The following is a 24,484-nucleotide window of genomic DNA, read 5'->3' as shown; positions in this document are numbered from 1 at the left end:
CAATGCATCATCAATGTACAGGTTTGACGGCCTCAATATGCCAAAACCATGCATGGGTTGCGCAGCCCTGGCGTGCCGTTGGGCATCTCATACCTCCTGCCTCTCTTAAAACTACTTCTTCATTGGTTGTGTTCGATGTGATGTAGGACATAGCGACTATCTCTGCAGGGCATGCCGTGAAGATAGTCTATCGAATCGAGAACAAGAAATTTCCACCTGCAGCTCTGATGCATGCTGTCACATCAAACAAACCCAACCAGCGGAATCCCCAATGGGGTAAATGTGAAAAATGCACTTCCGGCTCAAGTATAAAAGACTTGTCTCCGCCTCATCTTTTATCTGATCAATCTATTGCATCTCATCTTCAGCGATGTCTCCCAAGGAAATCCCAGCGGAGAACGGAATCGAAGAGAAGGTCTCTGATGGTTACCTTCAACAGAGCGAGGACAACTCGCATCTGAGTGATAACTATTCAGAGAAAGGCTCTACCAAGGACCATGCTTTGGCTGCCGTTGAATCCAAAAACAGTTTGGATACTGACGATGGCTTCAAGTTCAACCAGGGCGATATCATGGCCATCTTGATGGATGACGATGGAGACATGCCTTGTTTGACCTTGAGAATGTGGGTCATGGCTGTTTGTCTTGGTGCTTTAGTGGCCGGTGTTGACTCTTTCTTCAACATGCGTTTCCCAACAATTGGTATCGGTGTGGTTGTGATTCAGGTCATTGCCTGGCCTATCGGTAGATTGTGGTACATGATCATTCCTCAGTGGACTGTTCCTCTTCCATGGGGACTTTCCTTCAGCTTGAATCCTGGTCCATTTAATTACAAGGAACACACGTGTATTTTCGTCTTTTGCAACGTCGTCATCAGTGCCGGTTTGGTTAACAATTTGGTCATTGAGGACACAAAGTTTTTCAAGAAGAATATTGGTATTCCTCGTCAGATTCTTTTCAACATCTCGTGCTATATCCACTCTGTTGCCCTCGTTGGTATCTTCAGAGACATCATGGTGACTCCAGCCGAGAGAGTCTGGCCTGGTGTGCTTTCTAACATTGCTTTGTTCAAGTCCATCTACTCCAGAGACAATCCAGTGGTTCACGGTTGGAAGATGCCTCGTTGGATCTTCTTCATCATTGTGTTCCTCTGTTCTTTCGTCTACTACTGGTTCCCTGATCTTATCTTCCCATTTTTCTCCACCATCGGTGCATGGATCAGTTGGTGCAAGCCAAGCAGTGCTCCTCTTGCTCAGGTTTTCGGTGTCAAGAATGGTCTTGGTCTTTTCCCATTCACCTTGGACTGGACCCAGATCACTTCGATCAACAACCCATTGACTACACCATTCTTTGCTGTTGCTTCAATGTTTGCCTCGTTTGTCTTCTGGATTTGGATTGTCTTGCCTGGTCTTTACTACCAGAACCACTGGCAGACTGCTCACATGCCTATCATGAGTAACTCTGTTTTCGACGTTCACGGTAAGCAGTACAACTTTTCAAGAATCGTGGATGACGGTTGGAACCTTGATCGCGAGGCTTTTGACAACTACTCGCAGGCATTCATGCCCATTGCTTTCTTGATGAGTTTGGCTCTTAGTATTGCTGTTTTCGCCTCCCTTGTGGTTCACACCGCTTTGAAGTTCCGTTCTGAGATCTGGGGTCCATGGGCCAACAGAAGCACTCACGACGACATCTTCAACCAGGCCGTCAGACAGTACAAGGAATTCCCCAAGTGGATTTATGTTGTTTTCTTGGTGATCAGTTTGGCTCTTGGTTTTGCCTTCTCTGAAGGTTGGGATGACTCTCCAATTGACGCTGGTGGATACTTCGTTTCTGTCTTGATTGGCAGTATCATGTTTGTTCCACTCTCCCTCTTGGAAGCCAGAGCCAACACGAACGTCTCCTTGGCTGCTTTCTTCGAGATTGTCAGTGCTAACTGGTACAAGGGTAACGCATACAAGTTGCTTTACTTCTACTCCTTCGGTTTCAGTATCATCCAGCACGGTATGCACATGGCTCAGGGTGCCAAGATGGCCCACTACATGAGAGTTCCACCCAAGAATATCATGTTCTTGCTTTTCTGTGCCGGTATTTGGGCCTCTCTTGTGTCTCCATCTGTCACTGGTTACTTGTTGAACCACATCGACGACATCTGTACCGACAACGCCGCCAACAACATGGTTTGTCGTAAGCAGAAGACCTCCTTCAACAGTCACACCATGTGGGGCTTGTTTGGCAGCGAGATCTTTGTTCCTGGTGGCAGATACGGCTGGGTCTTGTGGTTCTTCCTCGTTGGAGCTCTTGTACCAATTGCACACTGGACCTGGTGCAGGTTTAGACCTAAATCTTGGGTCAAGAGATTCGACCCTATTTTGTTCTTCGGCGGTGCTGGTATGATTCCAGGTGTTACTGGTTACAACTTCTCCACCTGGTTCGTCACCGCAGCCATTTTCAACTACTTCATCCACCGTAAGTACACATCCTGGTGGAGAAAGTACAACTTGGTGAGTTCCATTGCCCTTGACTCGGGTGTTGCTATTGCCGCCATTTTAATCTACTTCTGTGTGGTGTACACTGGAGGTTCCAAGAACTACAAATGGTGGGGCACTGAAGTGGCCCTGAAGGGATGTGATGCCAACGGATGTCCACACCTCGACAAACAAATTCCACGCCAAAAAGGCTACGAGTTTTAAACATACATGCTCTTGTTAATAAATAATATTTGAATATACTCTCTCGGTTATCTCGGTTGTAAGTACGCGCTCTTCCATTATCTTGCAAAGCCTAGCTATTTCCTGTAGACAAAGCAAGGCAGTGCCCGATTCTTTCACATACACCCGATAAACATTCGATTACGTGGTAGTATCACTAGGGATGTTCTCGTTATTGTCGTTTAAACTACCTCGGCTCGTGGTCCGGGTTCTACTACCTTTGGTGGCATTGATCGGAATCACGATGCTCATCTCAGTGCAATTTGGCGTCGATGTGAGAGAGAATCTATCTGACTTCATGAAACAGCTAGAATATGCCAAGAGCCTCGATCTCAGGCCGCCTTACGTTCTAGAGAAGGGTAACGTTCAGTTCAACTTCCTCAATCTCTTCCACAGGAAGGGAACCCCCGAGCAAATCCTCGACCTCAATAATAAGAGGTACGATGAAGTCATGGCTCAAGCAATCCACGAGCCCAAGGACTTTGACATTGAGCTGATCCGCCCACCCGAGGACCTTTCTACGTATCAGCATGCCAATGCAACCATCATGTCATTGGTCAGAAACAACGAGGCTGCAAAGATCGGCTCCGCAATCAAGTCCTTCGAAGCTCTGTTCAACAGCAAGTTCAAGTACCCTTATACCTTTTTGAATGACCAGCCGTTCACTGACAGATTCAAAGAGAAGATACGGAAATACACCGACGCTCCCGTGGAGTTTATTCAAATACCGTCGGAAATGTGGGACAAGCCTGCCTCGATCGATATACCTCGAGAACGAGCAGCTATGGATCGGCTCCAGATGCTCAACGTGGCATACGCTAAGAAAGCATCCTACCACAATATGTGCCGATTTTACTCTGGTGCCTTCTACAATCTTCCCGAAATGCGCAAGTATAAGTACTACTGGCGTCTTGAGCCCAGCGTCAAGTTTTTCACCGACGTCAACTACGACGTGTTCAAGTATTTGGAGGGCACAAACAAAATTTACGGCTTCACAATAAGCCTTTACGACATTGACGAAAGCATCGAAACATTGTATCCTGAAACATTGAAATTCTTGAATGAAGGGGACAACTACAAGTATGTCAACGAAAATGGGTCTTTCCAATGGATCACAGAGGACCAACAAAATCCGAAAAAGACAAAAACTGCAAAGGGCTATTCCACATGCCATTTTTGGTCAAATTTCGAAATTGCTGATATGGACTTCTATCGTGGAGAAGCCTACTCCAATTGGTTCAAGCATCTAGACTCCACAGGCAACTTTTATTACGAAAGATGGGGAGATGCTCCTGTGCACTCTCTTGGTTTAGCACTTTTTGCCGACAAACGTAGGATTCATTGGTTCAGAGATATCGGCTACCATCATAATCCTTATCGCCATTGCCCCAATACGCCTACAACGAAAAACTGCAAAGTGGGTCAGTTTTCTGATTACGATCGTGACTTTGACCAAAATTGCTTAGCCACCTGGATCGACTATGAAGCTGGAGACTTGAGTGCTGTTTATTGAAGGAGAAGGCTATGCAGCGTCCATGCAATTTAGATTTGCAGCCACAGAGATCTAATTCATTGACGAGCGAGACGGACATATCAAATCACGGTTCTTGCCGATTGGGCTTAAACTTTAATTGGCCAACTCTCTGGTATCTCCGTTTGATTATTAATCCATATCGATATGTGCAAGGCATTACTTATATTTCGCCCCTGATGCCACAGTTTAGCGAGGGGTGGATAACGTGCCTAGACATGCTATGCACCGGTCGCGCATAAATAAAGCTGTCAAAAGTGTGGTGTCTCTCGATTCGCACCCAATTGTGGTTCATGATAAGACCATAAACCTTTTTGCATTTAGTCTATACAGATGCACTATAAATACAAGCGAGGATCCCAGGATCTTCCTTCATTATCAGATCAATCAAAATGTCTCCATCTGTCGACACCAGCGAAAGCCAGGCCGAGCTCGAAAGCACCATTCTCAAGTTGAGTGCTCTTAAGCCTCTCGGAGGAAGAGAGTACATCAAGAGCGTCAAATTTGGTTCTCAAGCTTCTTGGGTCGAAAGACTCCCAGAGCCAGCTCGCAAGAGATTTGACAAATACGGCATTGATTTGTCGAACGGATATCCAAAGGTTCCAGAGAACAAGGACATTCCAAAGTTCGTTGATGAAGCTTATGAGATCAGAAACAAGGAATTCCCATACATCGAGCGTGGTAAGAACGCCGATCCCGAGAAGAAGGCCTTGTTTGGTGCTGCGAAGAAAGTCCGGAACTTGACGAAGCACATTGGTACTGAGATCATTGGTTTGCAATTGGCTGATTTGAACGATCAGCAAAAGGACGAATTGGCCCTTTTGATCGCTGAGCGTGTCGTTGTCTTTTTCAAGAACCAGGACTTGTCTCCACAAAAACAATTGGAGTTGGGCCACTACTGGGGTCAGGTCGAGGTTCATGCTCAAGTTCCTCGTGTTCCAGACACCATCGACGGTCAGAGTCTTCCTGGTATTTCAGTGATCTGGCAGGACTACGCCAGAGAGTTCTTCGGTCTCCCATTGTCGTTCAAGAACAACAGCAAGGGCAACTCTCAATGGCACACTGACTTAGTGCACGAGTTCCAGCCTGCTGGTATCACTCACTTGCACAACGACACCATTCCTGAAGTTGGTGGTGACACTCTTTGGGCGTCTGGTTACGCTGCTTACGACAAGTTGTCACCTGCTTTCCAAAAGTTTTTGGACGGCAAGACTGCTATCTTCAAATCTGCTCACCAGTACTTGGACAGAGAGAACCCATTGAGAGGTGGTAAGCACATTGAGAGAGAGCACCCAATTGTGAGAACTCACCCGGCTACTGGTTGGAAGTTCTTGTTTGTCAACCGTTCCATGACTGACCGTATCGTTGGCTTGGAGCCAGCGGAGTCGAAGCTTATCTTGGAGTACTTGTTCTCGGTTTACGAGAAGAACTTGGACATCCAGGTGAGATTCAACTGGGCCTCCGAGGAAGGCAAGGGTACCTCTGCTATCTGGGATAACAGAATCTCGCAGCACAATGCTGTTTGGGACCACGAGGGCTTGGAGCCTAGGCATGGTACTAGAGTTACATCCTTGGCTGAATTGCCATACTTTGATCCAAACTCTAAATCTCAGAGAGAAGCTTTGGGTTTGCCCTTGAACTAAATACAGACAGAACAGTGAATGCAAGTATATTCGTCGATACTAATCTATTTTCTCTTGCTTTTCTTCATAGCGTACATCTCATCGACCTTGGCTCTCATCATCTCGGTGATCCGCATGTAGGCGGGGTTGTTCTTGATCTTGTCGCACCAGGCCGCTAGGTTGGGGTATTTTTTAAAAAGGTCTGTTTCATCGGCACATTCCTTGACGCCGGCCTCATTATCAAACAAGTTCTCGTAAATGGGGAAAGTGAGGATCACATCGGCACCAGTCAACTTTCCACCCACAAAGTATCCCGTGCCTTCTTCACGGAGCCGCTGCTCCAAGTAGCGCAAATTAAGGTGATATTCGTGGATGTAGTAGCCGTTATTGACTCCTCTGGAGTAGACTTTGGCGAGAGTCCTCATTCCAAAAGGTGCCACACGTTTTGCCGTGGAGTTGATCAACATAGACATCAAAATAGCTTCAAGTGTTCCCTCAGCGTAGTGAAGGTAATAGTCCATCTTGATCTGGTCTCTCTCGCCCTTTGGCAGGAATTTCCGATGTGGGTCATAATGCTTCAAGAGGTACTGGATGATCAAGCCGGACTCGGCCAATTGGAGGTCCGGCCTTCCATCGGCGAACTTGATTTCAAGAATTGGTGACTTTCCCAATGGATGAACCTGAAACAACTCAGGGGGTCCTCTCCATGTCTCCTCGTGGCGTAGGTAGACGTCAACGTCGTAATCGAGCTCTAAGAGCTCAAGAAGCCATAAAATACGATGTGATCTGGACTCGTCAAGCCAGTATAATGTGAATTTATCGTGTGATGACATGCTGAGGGGAAATACCAGCCGTTCTCATCTTTATATGTTTCAAGGATACCCCACAAGACCCTTCCTAATGCGTGCGCATTTCTGAAAAATTTCCCCATTGGGAACCAGCACCTTGACTATTATGCGCGCAGCTATTGTTAGCTGTAATCTGTCTGCCTAACAAGGCTAAAGGAGGGGGCCGCACCTGTAAGCTGGTCCCGGTAATGGCCTTTCCTGAGAGGATCTAACTCAATTAGGGAGCTTAGGTGGCGGCTTACCTTCTCTTGAAGTGCCTCGGGGTCAGATTTTAGTAACAACGCTTGTAAAATGACGATCGTTTTAAGGCACCATACATTGTCGCGGCCTTGGTTGTCGTCTTTCTCAAGCTCATTGAGTTCCTCGACATCCTTCAAGAGCTGATCAATGACGCTCTTAAATTCTCCTTTTGCTTTGAGATCTTCCGTGAATAACTCCGTTGTGACTAGCCAGTGCATGTACAGCCACACCGAGGTGTCCTCGGCATCCATGTAAATGCCTGTTTTGAGAAGCAGGAGATCATGCTTTAGAAGAGATGTAGGCAGCTCAAACACCTTGATAAGTTTTTCGTGCTCTTGAAGAGCGGCATGGTCCACTTCACTGAGCTCTTTAAAGATCTTCGGAATGAGATTGGACCGGTTGTGCCAGGCACTGAAGTTGGAGAGATCCTTGTTGATCTTCTCGGTGGTATACTGAAAGTCCATCAAGTCAATCTGAAGCTCTGCAATTGCCGCATTCTTTTCATCGCCCATTGCAGCCTTTGCCAGCGATTCCATGTTCTCGACAACATACCGTCTGTAATGCCAACCGTGGAAGTTTCTGCTATCCATCTCTAAGAGCTTCTGGACTATCCCCAACTCAAACTTCCAATTGGCATCATTATCCTGCTGTAGCTGAGCCAAGCACCAATAGCGATGATTCCAGATCCAGTAGCACTTGGGGAACCGCTTGAGCATCTGCATCACCATCGCTAGATCACCCTCTAGAGCCTTCTTCTTGCCAACTGCTCCGGTGGCAAATAGCAGGTTTAGAATATCTCTTCTGTAATTCCACACGGCATTGAACTCTGGATTGAGGTCTAGGAGCTGGGTAGTTTCTGCTAACGTCTCGTCGTTGTAGATCTTGTTCTTTTTGTCACTCAACACCTTCGCCGTGAGTCTCCTGTAATGCTTGATCTTGACTCTGTCTTTTTCGAGCTTTGCCTTCTTGGCTGACTCGGACAATTTCTCTCTCTTTATGCCGTGTTGCTATTGTTAGTAGGTGCTGTAATCGTTCTACTTTGGGTCCGTACCATTTGGTGTAGGTGAGTTTTATGCTCAGTGCGAGAATCGTACAGAACATATGGCTGCAAATCTACATTGACAACACGGCAATACGAATATGTTCCGTGACTATTTACAATTTTGAGATGATATTTACACAACGGAGGCCTTGGCCTCCACCTGGGGCATTGGAATAGGTGCCAACTCACCGTCCTTGTACGATGCCTTGAAGAAAGAGTAGTTCAACACCACATCGTCTATGCTTCTCATGTTTGGATCCTTGGCAAAATCAGGGTCAATGAAGAAGAAAACTGGCATGTCCACCTCTTCACCGGCTGCAAGTCTCTGCTCTTCGAAACAGAAACACTGGATCTTGTTGAAGTATGCAGCTACATTGTCAGGGGTCACAGAGTACGTGGCCATACCGACAATATCTTCCTTGGACATGTTCTTTGCTCTGTAAAACACAAGGGCTGTCTCACCTGGAACAATATAAACCTCTTTCTGTAAAGGTGTGAACTTCCAGGGCAAAATGCCTGATGCCTGACAAGTGAACGAGATCCTTATACGTTTGTTTGTGTCCACGGGAATCAAACGGTCGGGAGTGAACATCCTGGTATCGGTGATAGGCGTACCATCCCAGCCTGTTCTCTTACAGAGATATTTGTAGAATGGGACAGCCACGCATGAAAGACCCAAAAAGAACATAATGACAGAGCCAGAGTAGTACGCTGCTGATCTATTTCTCATTTTGAGCTTCTCCTCGTTCTGTTTCTGGTACCTTTCGTAGTGCTCACGAGCTCTTCTGATGTTCTCCTCAGACGGTTGTCTTGATTCCTGACTGTACCATCTTTTTGTTGGATTTATCCAGTTATTTCTAGGAATATTGCAGCTCAGCCTGAGGAGAGGGCTGCTTTTGCAAATTTGACGTGAGATCATTGTAAAGAAGTTGGTGATAATCTCCGTTCAAGAAGGCGCATTCCATTCTTCTATATCGTAAGATTCGTGCACACAAGCAAACTACGTGGAAGCCCTTCTTCTATGGATATGCTAATTTATTTAATGCTATGATTTATGCAAGTAGCTGTTGAACCTTTTCAGATGTGTACTGGTCGTTGAGTGACATTAAGGTGATGAAATCGGACTCGTTTAGCTCGCCCCGGATTTTGAGAAGAGCGTCCCTAAGGTACTGCTGCATCTTAATTTTCATGACCGGGTCAGAGGTCTCGAGGAGCCTTTGGTATCTGACCTTTTCACCGTGGGGTGCAATATCGGGGTCGAGATAGGCATAGTTGTCGACATCGCTGTAGATATAATCACCCTCATATGCCTGACAATTTCCAGCTGTGTCCTCGTTGACCTCCTCAAGAAACAAGAAGCAGTTTCTCTCGAGCTCACCAAACTTCTCAGGAATACCATGAAGATTCTTTCCCACACCGTATGCGGCAAGTGAGAGCAATGCAAGCAAGTTTACTTTCTTGTTTCTAGGATTGCCATTGTTCTTGTAATATCTCATCCAGACGTCGATAAACTGAGCAGCGTTGACTTGAAGATGATCCATGACTCTCAAAAAAACCTCAGCTGAGCTTGTCGCAAGCCTTGAAAGAACGAGCAAGATACGGTTCGCGAGTACGATGCTGTGATTCTCATCAAGCACGTAGGAAGTCATCGCATTCAACAATCCACTGTTAATTAGGTTGTTGATGAGTTGGTCCTCGTGACTCTCTTGTAAGAAAAGAATATCAGCTAAAGTGATGAATACGTCGAAGGCGTCGTCACGCATCTTTGGAAGATAACCGGACAAGACTCTGAACAGCTCAAGAGCCGCTTCGGTCTCAAAGACTTTAGGAGTCAAAAGACTGTAGCTTCGAGCGATAGAAATGATTGTTGGAAGAATCTCAGTGGCATCCATGAGTGCTGGTTGCAAAAGAGTAAAAAGGTCAACCAATGTGTCTGTAGGCTCCAGGTTAGATGGGAAGTATTGAACGACAGCGAGCCAGAGGTCAAACCCGTCCTCTGAAAGAAGGGAATAGTGCTCCGATGATTGGGAGCAACAAGCTTTGATCAAGGGTATCGTGATGAAATGTGTGCGAGAGGAATTTTGGTTCAATGCGATGACCAAGTGCTTGAGAACTCTCAATAATGAAGATTGCAAGATAGCCTCATCATTCTTTTTGGAGCTCTCCCAGTAGGATGGAACAATTTCGAGAATTGTCATCAAAGTGGCCTCATCGATCAAAGGATTGCATCTCTCAATCAAAGCGCTCAAAGTATCCAAAATGTAGAGCTTGGATTCAGTGAATGACATATCGTCCAACATTTTGATGGAGAGCGAGACGAACTCTTTCAAGAATGGTTGGAAGTCTTGTTTGTTGAAGTCCCAGTCATTAATGATGGTTCTAAGCGTCTGGATTGTAGTAAGTTTGACAACCTTGTCATTTATTTTGTTGTCAAATTGTAGGAATGTGAGAAGAAGCTTGTATATGTTGACCCTGCTCTCACGAGAGCAGTTAACAGGGACCCATGTTGCGATGATCAAACAGATTCTTCTTTTGATGATTTTGTTTTCCACCAAGTCATTCTTAAGACCTTCAGGGAGGAAGACTTGGTTGAGCAATTGATCGAAATCAACACTGTTGGCAATGGAATCAGCCGAGAGTTGGAAAGTGCAAAGCGTAGCATCCTTTGTGAGAATGTCGGAAACGGAATCGTTACTGTTGAGTCCATTGGAGATTTTGTTGAGGATAAATTCGCAAAGCTCATTCTTGAAGTACTTTATGAGATCTTGATAGAAGTTTTCAGCGCAAGGTCTGACTTGGTACTCCCAACTGGAGCTGAATTCCTCATTCACCCATTCTTCTGGCTCAAGTAACCAGCTTTCGAGGTCAGATGGCTTGAGCCTGAGGTACCAACTGATTATAAGATCACACAAATTGAATATGACAGTTGGGGTAAACAAATTAGTTTTCAATTTGTTGATGGCATTACCCACATCCTCTTTATCATTCCTCTGCTTGAGAGTCACCGCACCCTGTTTGAAAACATAGGCCACAAGCTTCTTCAATATGAGGAATCCTTTGAGAGCCAAAGTCTCCCAAAAGTCATTATCTTCACTGCTCTTGTAGACGTCCTCGGCCCTTGTTTCTAACAACGACAAGAATGTCGTTATAATCTCTTGTGAGCAAGGCACGAGAACAAAACTTGTAGGGTTCAGGTTGATGAGACTGACGTAGAGCTTGCTGTAGCTTTTAACATATCGTTCTAAAAGATCGGAAGAGTACTTCTCGTGTTCGTTAACCAACGCTTGGAGGTGCGTGACAGAAACTTTGAGGAAATCTGTGATGTCCTGATTTAGATGAGGCTGCTCGAACCCTTCTGGAATTATTCTTCTCAAGTTCTTCAAGCAGAGGTAGCAAACCTCCATTGTGGTCAAGTCTAAGGACGAGGTCCACATCAGGAAAAACTTGGAATACAGTTTAACCAAAATAGGGACAATAATGGGGGCTTTGCTCTGCATTGCATGTCTAGATCTTCCAATTCTCACCATAGACACTGTCTTGATGATCTGATTGAGTATGATAAGAAGGTTGTTGGTTGCAATTAGGTTGCCCTTGACAAAGACGTAGTCCTCCAATGTTTTAGCAAGGTCATCGAACAAAGTAGGCCATTCACTAGGGAAGTCAAAACGCACAATACGGGCAATGGAATGAGCGTTCTGGATCATCAACTGACTATTGTTCTCTCCGATAAGCTCAAACACTCTCTTCTTGATTTCTGCTTTCTCCTCTTTACTAATGGCATTCTGACGAGATGGGCGCCAGTACTTTTCAACGCCATTCTTGAAGCAAATGATTGCCAACCATCTGACATGCATTGGAAGCTCAATGTTGAGATAGACATCCTGAAGGGCATAATGATATCCAGGCTCTGATTCCCACTTCTTAAGCTGAGCCTCAGCTTCATGATGGAGCAGACTGCGTTGAGAGCCATCCACAATGGTGAGAACTTTTAGAAGCTCTTCTGTCGAAACAGCCATATTCAACTGGAGAAGATAGGGTGGACTCACTTGAGAAGAGGTGTATTGGTGATGCTACAGGGCGCATACAGGAAAACAGTCATTATAGTCTTTCGTCATTGTATAGTTGTACAGTGTCAATCTCTAGCTTCTATAAATTATTCTTTCACCATCTATGAGCCTCGTCTCCCTCTGCCCACTCATTCTCAGTGTAGCCTAGCTCTTGCTTGACTCTGCTTACCACCTCAGGATCTCCCATGTTTTTGCCGATGTTGTCACTGATCTTGATCGAAGGCTGGTTATTGGCCTCTAGAAGTTTGATCACAATATTAAGCGGTTGGGATTTCTCTTTTGTCGTCTTGTTTTTGAAGTCGTTCGTGAAGAATGTGCCGATGCCGAAAATCACCTTGAGTCCGACCGACTCGCCCTTGGCCTTGTAGCTCTTGCATTTGTCAATATTCAAGGAGTCGGAAAAACAGATCGTTTTGGAATTCTTGGGGTATCCCAATTTTTCGAAATGGTTGGCTATCTTCTCAGCGTACAATCCAGGGTCTCCAGAGTCCTGTCTTACGCCAGCGTAAAGGTCGGTGTAAGGCTTTTCAAAAACCCGCAAGTAGGAGTCAGTGCCGAAAGTGTCTGTAAGAGCAAGGCCAGCTGAATTGGGGAAAGTCTTGACCCAGTAGTCCATGGCGACCTGGTTGGCATTAAGGTAGTCTTGAGTGATTGAAGCGACTCCCATGAACCACTCGTGGGCCACTGTTCCAATTGGAGGAACCTTATATTTTTTGGCCAAATAGACATTGGATGTACCAGAAAAGAAACGGCCATTGGGCAGGAGCTTGGCGATCTTGACAAGGCTATCGACAACGAGATCCTGGGTCTTGAACGATCTTCTTCTTCTAGTACCAAACTCACTAAACACACATTCAGCGTTAAGCAAGGCTTCTCCTTTATCAGCCGCAAGTGCCTCCTGGCCCTCGTAGTCCCAATCCGTATCAACGAATTTGAAGTAAGCCTCAGACACAAGCGCCAAGATGGGGATCTCGTACAAAATGGTTTCAAACCATGAACCTGATACCGTCAACTCAAAATTCTCAAAGTTACCCTCGTCATTGGCGTAAATTACTTGCTCTGAAGGGTTCAACTTGAAATCTTTCAAGGCAGCAATGTAGTCGCTTGGAAGCACCGAGATGCTCTCCCTCATATACCTCAATTCATCCTCGGTAAATCTCAAGTCACCTAAAAGACCGATCTGAGCTTTTAACCAGTCAATGGCTTCTTTGTTCAACACCATCTGTGGCGTTCTGTTGGTGTATTTGTATTTCACTGGCACATCCTTGAAGTGTTGGAACACTGCCGCTTGCATCGAGAGCTTATACAAGTCTGTGTCCAAAAGGGAAGGGATGGCTGGTTCAACCATGACGGTGTTGGTTATGAAAGATTGTGAAAGAATTAGATGACCAGTAGTTAGTTATCTAGAGCGATTGATCTCTGCTGCCTCCGTGCACCACCGGAAGCACTCGAGGACGGACCCGGTTACGAGGGTCATTACGAGGCGCGCTAAAAAATAATCCTTAACTAGCAGCAGGAAGATGAAATTGGAAAAAATAATGACTCCGGCGTGATTCGAACACGCGCATCTTACGATAACAGAACTTGAGTCTGCCGCCTTAGACCGCTCGGCCACAGAGCCATTGTTGAAGAAACAAAAATGGTGCTTTACTATATTGCAGCAAACTTAGCCATCTCAAATACTGACCAATTTGAATGTTTAAATAGATTTCTTAATGTCTCTTCATTCTTCATGCAAATTTTCAGCGTCGTAGGGCCAAAATTGAGCGAGATAGCTCATATCACCCTCAGAAGTGTATTTATGTGTGCTTTTCATCAATAATCGTAAACCTCGCTTGAATATCTATCCTTTGAGGCTATTCTGTATTGTTCTGATGGCTAGCTTGGCTCATTCGTTGGTGGTTGCAAAATGACCCATAGTGAGAACCCAGACACCCAAAAACACAAGCTCTCATTCTCCGATGTCACACATTCATTTAAATGGCTTTTCCTTATTCTGTTTAGAAGCAAGTAAGTAATATCCTCCCGGATCGGCTCGACCAGGGTCCAGTGTATCTGCGGATGGTTTGCAGCCACGGAATGTGTCGCTATTGTTACCATCAGTGGCTGCGAAAATGCAATTGTTGGGCATCTCAGTCTTCCACCTTCTAGAAGCATACTTACATCGTAGACTTCCTCTGGATACAGAAAGCGGAGTGCAAAAATTACACTTTACTATAATGCAAAAATGTGCTGGTGCGTACTGCAGCGATTCTCCGAACCCCGTGATCGTGTTTCAGGTTGGATCCCAGTGGACTTTCCTCCAAAGGCATGGCACCAACAGGTGACGTCGATTTACATCTTACTCAATATTCCTTGGTATCCTTCCCTCTTACGTCGATTTGGTCGTGACCCATCATGATCGTCACGAGCCGAATCGAGCCATTCTCAAATGGACGGTTGCAATTTTCACGAAGTCCGTCAAGGACCCCCACGTTCTAAAAAAAATTCGCCAAAATGTCATGCATATTTCCTCATTTCAGCCAATCATGACGCCGGAATCCTCAGGTGGCTTGACGTGCTAGGTCGCTTCGGTGTCAAAGCCGCTGCAGTAGCGCTGGTCGTGTTGCAAATGAGCCCCACCCCGGTGTCACAAAGCCTGGGGTAAGGCTACAAAAAACATGGGAAACATCGAATTTGCAGATTTATCCTTTTCACAAAATACCACAAATTCTCTTAAACCTCTATATTATTTCAAAAAAAAAAAGCCTTTTTTTATCTCTTTCATCGTCCACGCCATCATGGCTTGCGGGCTGGTTTGCCCATTCACGAAACGCGGCCAAACAAATAATTCGCCATGTTGCAGCCCAGACCCGGAAACCTCACTTCCGCCAACACCTCAACACATTTTTACGACAGACGCAAGAAAAAAAAATTAGGCAATTAAAAGTATGGAATTAAGGCATCAATGCAAGTTTTCCGGCTATTTTCTTAGCCCAAATTACGTACCCCTCCAAACAGCAACCGGACGGGCATGTAAGGTTCCAAAAAAAGCAGGGCGGGCCATGAGCTTCGGTGCGCATAAACCTCTCCATTTATATACCCACCAGGATCCCTCATACCACCTCCAGCTCTTTCGCAATGAAGAAACACACCAAGACTCAATCGACATATGTATGTAAAACGGAAAGAAATTCCATCAATTCCCGCTAACAACAGGCCTTTGACAACACCGCTACCACTGTGGCTGCGTCGCAGATGCGTAATGCCTTGAACACCTTGGCTGACACTGTCTCTGAAAAAGAGCACCAGCAGAGATTCGAGACCGAAATGGACTCGTTCTTTGCCTTGTTCAGAAGATACTTGACGGATAAGGCTTCGGGCTCCACCTTGGACTGGGACAAGATCAAGTCTCCATCTCCTAGCGAGGTGGTCCAGTACAACGCGTTGAAGGAAGCGCCAGAGAAGGTCACCGAGGGCTTGTCCAAGTTGGCCGTTTTGAAGTTGAACGGTGGTTTGGGAACCTCCATGGGCTGTGTGGGTCCAAAGTCTGTCATTGAGGTCAGAGACGGCAACACCTTCTTGGACTTGTCGGTGAGACAGATTGAGCACTTGAACAGAAAGTACGACACCGACGTGCCTCTTCTTTTGATGAACTCCTTCAACACTGACGCCGACACCGCCAAGATCATCAAGAAGTACCAGGGCCACAGAATTAGAGTCAGAACCTTCAACCAGTCCCGTTTCCCCAGAATCTTCAAGGACTCCTTGTTGCCTGTGCCAGACTCGTTTGACGACGACTTGAACTGCTGGTACCCTCCAGGACACGGTGACTTGTTCGAGAGTTTGGTCTCCTCAGGTGAATTGGACTCTCTCTTGGCCCAGGGCAGAGAAATCTTGTTCGTCTCCAACGGTGACAACTTGGGTGCTACCGTCGACACTGAGATCTTGAACCACATGATCGAGTCCGGTGCCGAGTACATCATGGAATTGACCGATAAGACCAGAGCCGATGTCAAGGGTGGTACTTTGATCAACTACGATGGTCAGGTGAGATTGTTGGAGATCGCTCAGGTGCCTAAGGAGCACGTTGAGGAATTCAAGAGTATCAAGAAGTTCAAGTACTTCAACACTAACAACTTGTGGATCAACTTGCGTGCCGTGAAGAGATTGGTCGAGTCTAATGCTATCGAGTCTGAGATCATCCCCAACCAGAAGACCATCTCTAAGGGCTCCTCTGACATCAATGTCTTGCAGCTTGAAACTGCTGTTGGTGCCGCTATCAGACACTTTGGCGGTGCTCACGGTGTTGTTGTCCCCAGATCCAGATTCTTGCCAGTCAAGACCTGTTCCGACTTGTTGTTAGTCAAGTCTGACTTGTTCTTCCTTGAGCACGGTGCATTGAAGTTGGACCCAACCAGAGACGGCTTCTCCAACCCATTGATCAAGTTGGGTTCGTATTTCAAGAAGGTCAACGACTTCCAGAAGAGAATCCCACACATGCCAAAGATCTTGGAGTTGGACCACTTGACCATTACTGGTAACGTCAACCTTGGCAGAAATGTCACCTTGAAGGGTACTGTCATCATCGTTGTCAACGATGGTGAGTCCATTGACATTCCAAACGGAGCAGTCTTGGAAAATGTCGTCATCACTGGAAACTTGCGCATTTTGGAGCACTAATCAAGTACTTTAATCAAAACTCATCATTCTTTTTTAAAAAAAGCTTTGTTGTTGTCGGTGTAGGTCCCCCGTTGATTTTTTAGTTTGCAGAAAGCCAAAGCTCAACTGGAATTCTTTAAAATTTAGAAAAGTTGGCGTAACTCTGCTTCCTATGGCGCAGATTGGCTCAAATTTTGCCTATGGTGACTACCTGGAGTTTTAAATACAGACAAATATCAGATTTTTGAAATTTTTGACTTTTTGCACTACCCTTTTCAGCCTTGCATATAGTTTACCAGCAAGAGATCCTTACATCAGTTGGCTCTGTGGCCGAGCGGTCTAAGGCGGCAGACTCAAGTTCTGTTATCGTAAGATGCGCGTGTTCGAATCACGCCGGAGTCACTATTTTTTTGATTTTTCAAAAGAGAGTTGGTATTGATGTATATGCTCTCAGACTCAAGTCGGCCTTGCCTATTCCTCATGAGCGACTATGCACCAACAGTTCCAAGGGACTACAACTTGAGAGTAAAGGGCTCACTGTGCCGTTTTACATTGTACTACTTCACTGAATTTTCTTTCTTTTGTTTGGCCTTCGTCGTTTTATTGCTAGCTATAAGACTATTTGTTGTATTCTTACCGTCGGGATGTGAGCTAATGAAGTCTGGATAGATATTTTGGGTCTCGTCTAACGTCGAAACCTGGGAAATTGATTTCTTCGAAGTCTCCGCCACTATTTATGATATCATAGCATCTGAGGATACCATCTCTGACAAGCAATTGCCAATGAGGACGTCTGTCAAGAAAGATCACATAAAACAAGTACCTAGCTGTGCTACTGGAATCGTAATCATACACGATTATACTCGCGTACTCTTCATGATCGAGTCTTAAAGCCCTCTTATAATCTGTAAGTTCACCGATCCATAGTTCTGAGGAAGGCACGGGTAGATTTGGTTCTTCATTTCCCATTCTTTTTGCCATCGGTTATCAAATTCGCAACCATTTTCCAAACGAGGAGGGGGAGTTGGACATGTATATTGTATGCAGTCCATTGTTCCTCGATGCTCTTGGTCCACATAGTTGGCATTTGGGACCACATTTTATATGCAGTTACAGTGGCCGAGTGGTTAAGGCGACACCCTGCTATTCCGCAGCTTAGGTGTTGGGCATTGCCTGCGCAGGTTCGAATCCTGTCTGTGACGAAATTTTTTGCAACCATTAGACCATTTATTGATACCTATTCGTACGAACCCATGTTTGAGGATTGTTGATGTGATGACAGTAGCCAAATCTCTATCAATGCATTGTACCACGTCTTCTTAGGGTCAACTATCTCCGTGACGAGTCCCCTCAATGGCAGATTAGTGGTACCGACGATATCGTAGGCACACCAATAATCATCCAGAGACCCAAACAGACCTTTCCGATTCCAAGGTAGTTCGGGAAATCCCTCTTTATTGAATTGTCTTTTTTCAACTGCCACCGGTCTAAGAACGGTTTCAAGTCGAAGTGGGTTTCTCTTAAGGAATGTCTTGTGTATGGTGTCATCCACTTCAGGGTCAGTGGGATCTTTGCTTACTTTGATCAGGTATTTTTCTCTCAATGCTTTGTCAAATTCGGGAAGTACTCGGTTCTCAATTTGATGTGTGGTGACATAAACAAGATTAATATCGTCCTTATCCGATACCTGTGTCCATGAGCTGGAGCACAATTCCCTGGTGGGTATACCAAGCTGCACATTCTCTGGTGGGGTGAGGATACCAGCAACAGAGGCGAAATTGGCATTGAATGGAACATACTCGATGTTTCCCGTGAGTTCTTGGCCAAGCCATAAGCTCTCAAAATTACTCTCCAGAAAGTCGTACTTGGAGCTAATGACGGGGTAGTATTGAAGCGCTGTGGATATGAGAAGTCCTGGAAGCGCCTTCAGTTTGTCGACCACAATCATAGATGTGTCAATGAGCTGCGGATAGCTTTCGTGTCTAACCCTTTTGGTATAAGTATGTCTAGCACGCTTTAAACCGAACAGGTTAGTCTCATTCGTTCCCACATCGGCCATGCCGTTGATGAGGTCGTTTGTCTCAAAGTAGCCTCCTGGGTAACGATTCACTCTTTGCTCAAAAACTGCTCGACTTTTGAAGAATTTCACGCCAAATTGCTTGAGGTCAGGATCAGAAAGAGCGGCAGAAAGATCTCCAGTAAGCGGTATAGTCTGCGTAGATAACACTATGGCTCTCTCGAAGGAGCTGAGCAACGGAGATAGATTCATCATCAATGCATCAGAATTCTTGTAGAATTCTTTGGTGATAGCACGCTGCAAATAGACAAATCTCACTTCTTGTGCTGGCAAAGTCACCTCGTTGATACCTTCGTCAGACATGAGCTTTTCGAACGAGGCAGGCAATTTCATATCTGCTCTTTTGGCAGCCAGCATGATGTCTAATTTTAGGTCCTTTCTGACAGCATTATCGTCCATGAGAACTATCTCAATGGGCAATGTGTTGTTGACCGCTCTGAGCACCTTGATAAGCCTAATAGCTCGGACAAGCTGTTGGCTCCGAGAAGGATTAGGTAATATGGGAATCACTATACCATCTCCATCACCTTTACGCTTAAGTTGCTTCGGAAAACACTCGTTATCATGTGTGGAAGCCGTCTTGGGCTTCTTCCCATCGTAATCAATTCTAGGTAGCTCGCCCAGAAGAAAAGGGTAGAGCTGAGATGAAGCTTGATCACAACCCTTTGCATGTTTTGAAGCATAAGTATTGTCTTCCAAGAAGCACTTTCCAAAGGCTCTCATATGAGCCATGTCATTGACAAACCCCTCCTCTAACCTGCTGTGTTGGGCGGTCTTCTCATAAAACTTCTCCATAAGCAACGCCTCGTAGTTTTCCTCGAATCTTTGGTGTTTCCTTCGAGTCTCCTTTCTATAAATCCTTCCCGCTTCCCGAAGCCATTTTGTTTTCTTGAAGAGAAGGCCATCATGCTGAAATTTTGCCTGCTCTTCTAATGGGATCCTCTGCAATTTGTCAAAATAGCCAAAATAGGCCTTGCAGTTGCTTTCAAGGTCTTGATCCTTCGGTTTCCATTTAGCGTATATGGGATTGACATAACGATCTCTGCGACTTGTAACCTCCAACTTCTCAATTATTTGCGGAGCTTGCGGCCTGTCATATCTTGTAAACACAATCAACGCTAGTAGTAACAATGATATTAGTATTAGGCGTTTTTTGATTCGAAACATTTCTTGGCCATGGATGAACTATCACAACATAGATTTCTTGAGGCGCGAGCGTTGTATACACCGAGAAGCCGAGCGTTATCAGTATTTACTTTGCACACCTATAGAGGAAACGAACAATAGGCGCCGTACGAGAGTTTAGTTCTATTAAATGAATTTGATATTTCCGGTATGAAAAGAGTGTTAATTCCTTGCCCGTGGAAAATTACGTCTAGCGAAGGAGTACAGAGTGAAGAACAAAGTGTAGCAACCAAACAGCCTCTTGAATTGACCCTTCAACCCCTTCATATCCCTCCCATAGCTCCATCTTCCCTAATCCATGGAGAGATTTCTGAGGTCCTCATTGATACCTGACTTGTCGGGCTCTACTCTCAGCTCTTCAGCCTCTGTATTCTTATCATTCTTATCCTGCTTCTCCTTCTGGTTACCAGCACTAGTAGGAGTCATGATCTGATGGCTGAAGCCCGGAGCGACCTTCCTCTGTACGCTTTTGAGCCAATCCTGATACTTCTTAACAGCCGCTTTCTCTGCGTCCGTATCAAAGTGGTCTTTTTTAAAATCCTCAATCTCTTTACTCCAAGACTCAAGGTCAGCTTCCGTTATGTTCAATTTGGGCGGCACCACGCTGTTGGGTAGGTTTGGGATCAACTTGGCATAGTTGGTATTGAGAGACACAGGTTTTGGAGGCTGGAATGCCGGATTTTTTAGTAAGGGCACCTGCTGGAGGAATGGATCAGCTGTGTGTTAGTCATTGTCTCAAATCAAGTCATGGGGGTCTCTTTACGTACGCTTATCGGTGTCATCCATCATGGTAGTTGAGATGTAGTAATAGTCGCACTAGTATGTTACCCACCCATACAGATGAAGTACCCAAACAACAAAACAATTGCTAAAAACTACATTTCATCACGTTATTCGTATATATAGTACACGGCTCCTGGAGCCCTTATGCATTGGCCACAGCCATTAGTTGTCCTTGTAGTGACGGATCAAGATGTATGCATTTTCCTGCTTCAAGTTCGACAACGAACGGTAGCCACCCTCCAAACGCATCAACAAACCGCCGAACGAAATGTAAACAGCCATCTTGTCGTTGTCCTGGCTCTCCTCGAACTTGTAAACGGTACCGAACATGACGTAATCGTAATCGTCAGCCAATGAGCGGTCGCCTCTCTTTGGTGGTCTCCACGAGCCGTTGGACGTGATCATGGAATCCTCGTTACCCAAGGAAGAAGCCAACGTGATCGTCAAGGAATCGCTCTCCTTGACTGGGAACAACTCGCTGTTGATGTCCAAGGTGATCTTGATATCCTGAGCCGTCGAAGACTGACCTTCTATACGGCTGACCTTGTTGTATCTGGCGTTGTCGACAGAGTCGACGTTGAACATATCCTCAAACAAGATCCCGGACATGGCGATGTGGTTAGCTAGGTTTAATGAGCTTCGGTTGAGGTTTTTTTCGATGCGCTGAAGGCTGAGATCACGTGCAGTGTCACGTGCCGAATCTCGCCCTTTTTGTTTCTAAATTAACCTGTAGGGGCATTACCAGATCTGATCACTTCGCCTCAGTATACTACAACTGGTTTCTCCTTATAGCACACAAAAAATGGAGAAGCACGAGGAAGAGGTTAATCCCTCTCAGGAACAACAGGCCTCGCCGCTCTCGGTGTTGCCTTCCATTTTCACATATTTGACGTTGCTTCTTGGGCTTCTTGGAGCCTTCATTTACTTCTGTGGTTTCGAAGCTTTCCAGGAAGGTCCATTTGTCCTTTACGAGCTTTTGGCCGAGAAATTCTTGGGTCAAGAGTCTAGCAGTCACCTTGTTAAAAGAAAAGAGTTCATTGAACTGATTGGTTTCCGTATTTTGGTTGGCATTGGTGTGTTTGCTGTCTTGAACATTGTTGTGATTGTGGTCCATCACGTCGTCCAAAAAATTGCCAGGGCCACAAACTCCTACAAGAACGTGGACCATGTCATCTCCCCCTTCTAGGCATGCATTTACCGTCACGAGACCATCGATAATGGTTTCACCACTTCACTTCTCCAGAGATGATAGCAGAATGCATCATATGCTTGTTCTGGGCTGTCTCTCTAAAGTTCTCCCCTCGTGGAAGACCGCATGGGAGCTTCCGCCGGTTTATATAAAAAAATGCTACGTTATGCATGAGCAGCACTCACCTGTTCAATGGTTCACTAACCTGTCTCTCTAAGCCCTTCGTAGTCAAGCATAACAAAGAAGAAAACCACCTATCCACGTTTTCTTTTTCCCGAGGCAGGTATTCCCAAGATTGCTCCTTGGTACGTTTCGTCTAACTTTCCAGATATGCCAGTGCAGGTTGCTCGCTATCTAAAAGCATTCTTTATCTATAGGTATCTCGCAGCTTTTCCTCATCACCTACACCATATGCTGAATTCCACACCTAAGCGCTTGGTCCAAGTGACTTGTGCTATACTATGGTGTCTTCTTGCTGCGGGCCCTGTGTTTGGTTTTGCAGCTTTGAAACCAGTTCTTATTGCTCAGGGCGTTTACCTGGATAAGTGTGATATCTCCACTACAGATAGTCAGATTCCATGTTCAGAACAAGATTTGGCATTGAACTTGTTGTTCACTGTTGCATGCATGGTGACCAACATCTCCGCTTTGCCTGTGGGCTTTATCTTGGATAGCTATGGTCCAAAGACCACTGGCATCATCGGATCCATGATATTGTTGCTTGCATCAATTGCCATGATTTACGCCCCAAGTACTGATTTCGTTGACCTTTATCTCACGAGTTATACCATGATGGCATTGGGTGGACCCTTTGTCTTCATCTCATGCTTTCAGTTGGCGAACTCATTCCCCAAAAACTCAGGCCTCATTTTGGCCTTGCTTACTGGAGCCTTCGACACCTCCTCAGCTCTTTTCTTGGGCTACAGAGTCATTTACTCAAACTACTTTGAGTTGCCCGTGTCGAGCTTTTTCACGTACTACTTAGTCGTGCCTATATTCATCTTTGTCTGTCAGCTTACCATCATGCCAACCACTTCATACAAGACTGTGGGTACTTTGGCTAAAATAGCCGAGACGTCAATTGACGAGACTGGCCGTCCTTTGGACAGGAGTAAGCTCTTGGCTGTGGATAGAGATGCAGCTTCTGAAGCAGTTGAGCAGCCCAACATGTCCGAAACAACAAGCTTGTTGATGAGAAGAGCGTCGTTTGGTGTTCAAGAGAGCGATAGGAGAAGAGGACTGACCGTTTCAAGAGCCTCTAGGTCCTCCGCTAAATCAGTGTATGAGCAAGACGCTGAAGACAAGCTCTTCGAGTCCACTGGTGGTGTCTTTGGAATATTGCACGGATACAGTGTTGACGAGCAGATGAGGTCTCCGTGGTTCTACTTGATGGTCATTTTCACCACTATTCAAATGCTCCGAATTAACTATTTCGTTGCTACAATCCGGGCTCAAGAACTCTACTTATATGATGGAGACCAAGAGCTTGCGTCCCGCATCAACCACTTTTTCGACATTGCCTTGCCACTAGGTGGCCTCGTTTCTATTCCTTTCATCGGCCTCATTCTTGACAGATTGAAGACTCTTTCGGTTTTGTGGATTCTCTCCATTGTATCCGTTTCTGTGGGTATACTAGGTCTTGTTTCGTGGCTTCCAGGCACCTACGCAGGGATCATCTTGCTTGTGGTTTACAGACCATTTTACTATACTGCCGTTTCTGACTTTTGTGCCAAGGTATTCGGCTTCGAAACATTTGGTACCGTCTACGGCACTATCATTTGCATTTCTGGCATCTGCAACATCTTCCAGCAGCTTTTGGACCGCATCACGCATTCCATGTTCAATATGAACCCCGGTCCAGTTAATTCTGTCTTGACAGTGTTGACTATTTTGTTTGCTTTTGCCATGATTTTCTTTGTCAGATCCCAAGAGATGGAGATGAAGAGGAGAAATCTAGAGTTGGAGGCACAAAACGCATCTACTCTGTTGATTCCCCATTAAAGTATATATTCAAAATTGAACCTATTCATGTCTCCGTTTGGACTTCCTGAGTCTCTTAGCTTCGTCTGCCACTGCGTCGGGGTCCAAAGCACGGGGATCCTGAGCAAATACCTCAGTTGTCTGTTTATACTGTGAATCTTTATCTTGAGACTTCACATCAGCTATATTCACTGAACCTCTGCATTCGACATTTCCTAAATCTTGAGGCTCTTCCTGCTCAGCCAACTTAGACTGAGGGATAGCACTTAAAACTTCCGCTTTCGACATTATTTCTTCCCCTGCTCCTTCTTCTTCTTTTCTTCCTTCTCGACTTCTCTTCTGGATCCCTTGATGAGTTCCAAGTGACCGACCCTACTAGCAATCAACTTTTCCGTTCCAGCCAGACCACTAAGAGACTTCAGGAGCTTGAACGCTTGTTTAGCAGATGCCTTCTTGGGTTTGATGATCTTCGGAGCCGAAGAGCGGGGATTTTGTTGTTTCTTGGTAACTCTGGCCTTTGCCTTTGACTTAAGCTTTAGATTACCCTGAGCCATCAAGAAGAGAGTGGT

The 24,484-nt window shown here is 45.5% G+C and overlaps 13 protein-coding genes and 3 non-coding genes across 16 annotated transcripts; 8 read left to right on the top strand and 8 right to left on the bottom strand. All coding sequences in view use genetic code 12, as the record gives it.

Annotated features, from left to right (window-relative positions):
- Positions 1 to 370: 370 nt before the first annotated feature.
- CXQ87_002931 (OPT family small oligopeptide transporter) lies at positions 371 to 2,692 on the top strand (the record flags this gene model as incomplete). The annotated part of the gene is made up of 1 exon (XM_025481418.1): positions 371 to 2,692. One exon carries the CDS (start codon positions 371 to 373, stop codon positions 2,690 to 2,692), a length of 2,322 nt encoding a protein of 773 aa, XP_025336036.1.
- A 262-nt stretch (positions 2,693 to 2,954) lies between these two features.
- Positions 2,955 to 4,223, top strand: KTR4 (putative mannosyltransferase; the record flags this gene model as incomplete). The annotated part of the gene is made up of 1 exon (XM_025481417.1): positions 2,955 to 4,223. The coding sequence occupies one exon, from the start codon at positions 2,955 to 2,957 to the stop codon at positions 4,221 to 4,223; it is 1,269 nt and encodes a 422-aa protein (XP_025336035.1).
- Positions 4,224 to 4,633: 410 nt separating this feature from the next.
- CXQ87_002929 (uncharacterized protein) lies at positions 4,634 to 5,884 on the top strand (the record flags this gene model as incomplete). The annotated part of the gene is made up of 1 exon (XM_025481416.1): positions 4,634 to 5,884. One exon carries the CDS (start codon positions 4,634 to 4,636, stop codon positions 5,882 to 5,884), a length of 1,251 nt encoding a protein of 416 aa, XP_025336034.1.
- A 44-nt stretch (positions 5,885 to 5,928) lies between these two features.
- Positions 5,929 to 6,696, bottom strand: CXQ87_002928 (glutathione S-transferase family protein; the record flags this gene model as incomplete). Its single annotated transcript, XM_025481415.1, has 1 exon — positions 5,929 to 6,696. The coding sequence occupies one exon, from the start codon at positions 6,694 to 6,696 to the stop codon at positions 5,929 to 5,931; it is 768 nt and encodes a 255-aa protein (XP_025336033.1).
- Positions 6,697 to 6,924: 228 nt separating this feature from the next.
- CXQ87_002927 (uncharacterized protein) lies at positions 6,925 to 12,009 on the bottom strand (the record flags this gene model as incomplete). Its single annotated transcript, XM_025481414.1, has 4 exons — positions 6,925 to 6,958; positions 6,994 to 7,958; positions 8,133 to 8,789; positions 9,067 to 12,009. 4 exons carry the CDS (start codon positions 12,007 to 12,009, stop codon positions 6,925 to 6,927), a joined length of 4,599 nt encoding a protein of 1,532 aa, XP_025336032.1.
- A 145-nt stretch (positions 12,010 to 12,154) lies between these two features.
- On the bottom strand, positions 12,155 to 13,408 carry NPT1 (nicotinate phosphoribosyltransferase; the record flags this gene model as incomplete). The annotated part of the gene is made up of 1 exon (XM_025481413.1): positions 12,155 to 13,408. The coding sequence occupies one exon, from the start codon at positions 13,406 to 13,408 to the stop codon at positions 12,155 to 12,157; it is 1,254 nt and encodes a 417-aa protein (XP_025336031.1).
- A 191-nt stretch (positions 13,409 to 13,599) lies between these two features.
- On the bottom strand, positions 13,600 to 13,681 carry CXQ87_002925. The gene has a single exon. It is a non-coding gene; the product is annotated as a tRNA-Leu (tRNA).
- Positions 13,682 to 15,180: 1,499 nt separating this feature from the next.
- UGP1 (UTP glucose-1-phosphate uridylyltransferase) lies at positions 15,181 to 16,722 on the top strand (the record flags this gene model as incomplete). The annotated part of the gene is made up of 2 exons (XM_025481412.1): positions 15,181 to 15,213; positions 15,259 to 16,722. 2 exons carry the CDS (start codon positions 15,181 to 15,183, stop codon positions 16,720 to 16,722), a joined length of 1,497 nt encoding a protein of 498 aa, XP_025336030.1.
- A 299-nt stretch (positions 16,723 to 17,021) lies between these two features.
- CXQ87_002923 lies at positions 17,022 to 17,106 on the top strand. Its single transcript has one exon. It is a non-coding gene; the product is annotated as a tRNA-Leu (tRNA).
- Positions 17,107 to 17,810: 704 nt separating this feature from the next.
- On the top strand, positions 17,811 to 17,903 carry CXQ87_002922. The gene has a single exon. It is a non-coding gene; the product is annotated as a tRNA-Ser (tRNA).
- Positions 17,904 to 17,938: 35 nt separating this feature from the next.
- MNT4 (Mnt4p) lies at positions 17,939 to 19,945 on the bottom strand (the record flags this gene model as incomplete). Its single annotated transcript, XM_025481411.1, has 1 exon — positions 17,939 to 19,945. One exon carries the CDS (start codon positions 19,943 to 19,945, stop codon positions 17,939 to 17,941), a length of 2,007 nt encoding a protein of 668 aa, XP_025336029.1.
- Positions 19,946 to 20,254: 309 nt separating this feature from the next.
- Positions 20,255 to 20,752, bottom strand: MVB12 (Mvb12p; the record flags this gene model as incomplete). Its single annotated transcript, XM_025481410.1, has 2 exons — positions 20,255 to 20,679; positions 20,731 to 20,752. The coding sequence occupies 2 exons, from the start codon at positions 20,750 to 20,752 to the stop codon at positions 20,255 to 20,257; spliced, it is 447 nt and encodes a 148-aa protein (XP_025336028.1).
- Positions 20,753 to 20,908: 156 nt separating this feature from the next.
- RPB8 (DNA-directed RNA polymerase core subunit) lies at positions 20,909 to 21,355 on the bottom strand (the record flags this gene model as incomplete). The annotated part of the gene is made up of 1 exon (XM_025481409.1): positions 20,909 to 21,355. The coding sequence occupies one exon, from the start codon at positions 21,353 to 21,355 to the stop codon at positions 20,909 to 20,911; it is 447 nt and encodes a 148-aa protein (XP_025336027.1).
- A 193-nt stretch (positions 21,356 to 21,548) lies between these two features.
- CXQ87_002918 (uncharacterized protein) lies at positions 21,549 to 21,932 on the top strand (the record flags this gene model as incomplete). The annotated part of the gene is made up of 1 exon (XM_025481408.1): positions 21,549 to 21,932. The coding sequence occupies one exon, from the start codon at positions 21,549 to 21,551 to the stop codon at positions 21,930 to 21,932; it is 384 nt and encodes a 127-aa protein (XP_025336026.1).
- A 414-nt stretch (positions 21,933 to 22,346) lies between these two features.
- CXQ87_002917 (uncharacterized protein) lies at positions 22,347 to 23,936 on the top strand (the record flags this gene model as incomplete). Its single annotated transcript, XM_025481407.1, has 1 exon — positions 22,347 to 23,936. The coding sequence occupies one exon, from the start codon at positions 22,347 to 22,349 to the stop codon at positions 23,934 to 23,936; it is 1,590 nt and encodes a 529-aa protein (XP_025336025.1).
- A 21-nt stretch (positions 23,937 to 23,957) lies between these two features.
- Positions 23,958 to 24,469, bottom strand: CXQ87_002916 (uncharacterized protein; the record flags this gene model as incomplete). Its single annotated transcript, XM_025481406.1, has 2 exons — positions 23,958 to 24,167; positions 24,248 to 24,469. The coding sequence occupies 2 exons, from the start codon at positions 24,467 to 24,469 to the stop codon at positions 23,958 to 23,960; spliced, it is 432 nt and encodes a 143-aa protein (XP_025336024.1).
- Between the last annotated feature and the right edge of the window lie 15 nt (positions 24,470 to 24,484).

This window comes from Candidozyma duobushaemuli (assembly GCF_002926085.2).
Source record: "Candidozyma duobushaemuli strain B09383 chromosome Unknown C_B09383, whole genome shotgun sequence".
Lineage (NCBI taxonomy): Eukaryota > Fungi > Ascomycota > Pichiomycetes > Serinales > Metschnikowiaceae > Candidozyma > Candidozyma duobushaemuli.
This window is presented reverse-complemented; position numbering and strand designations above follow the sequence as displayed.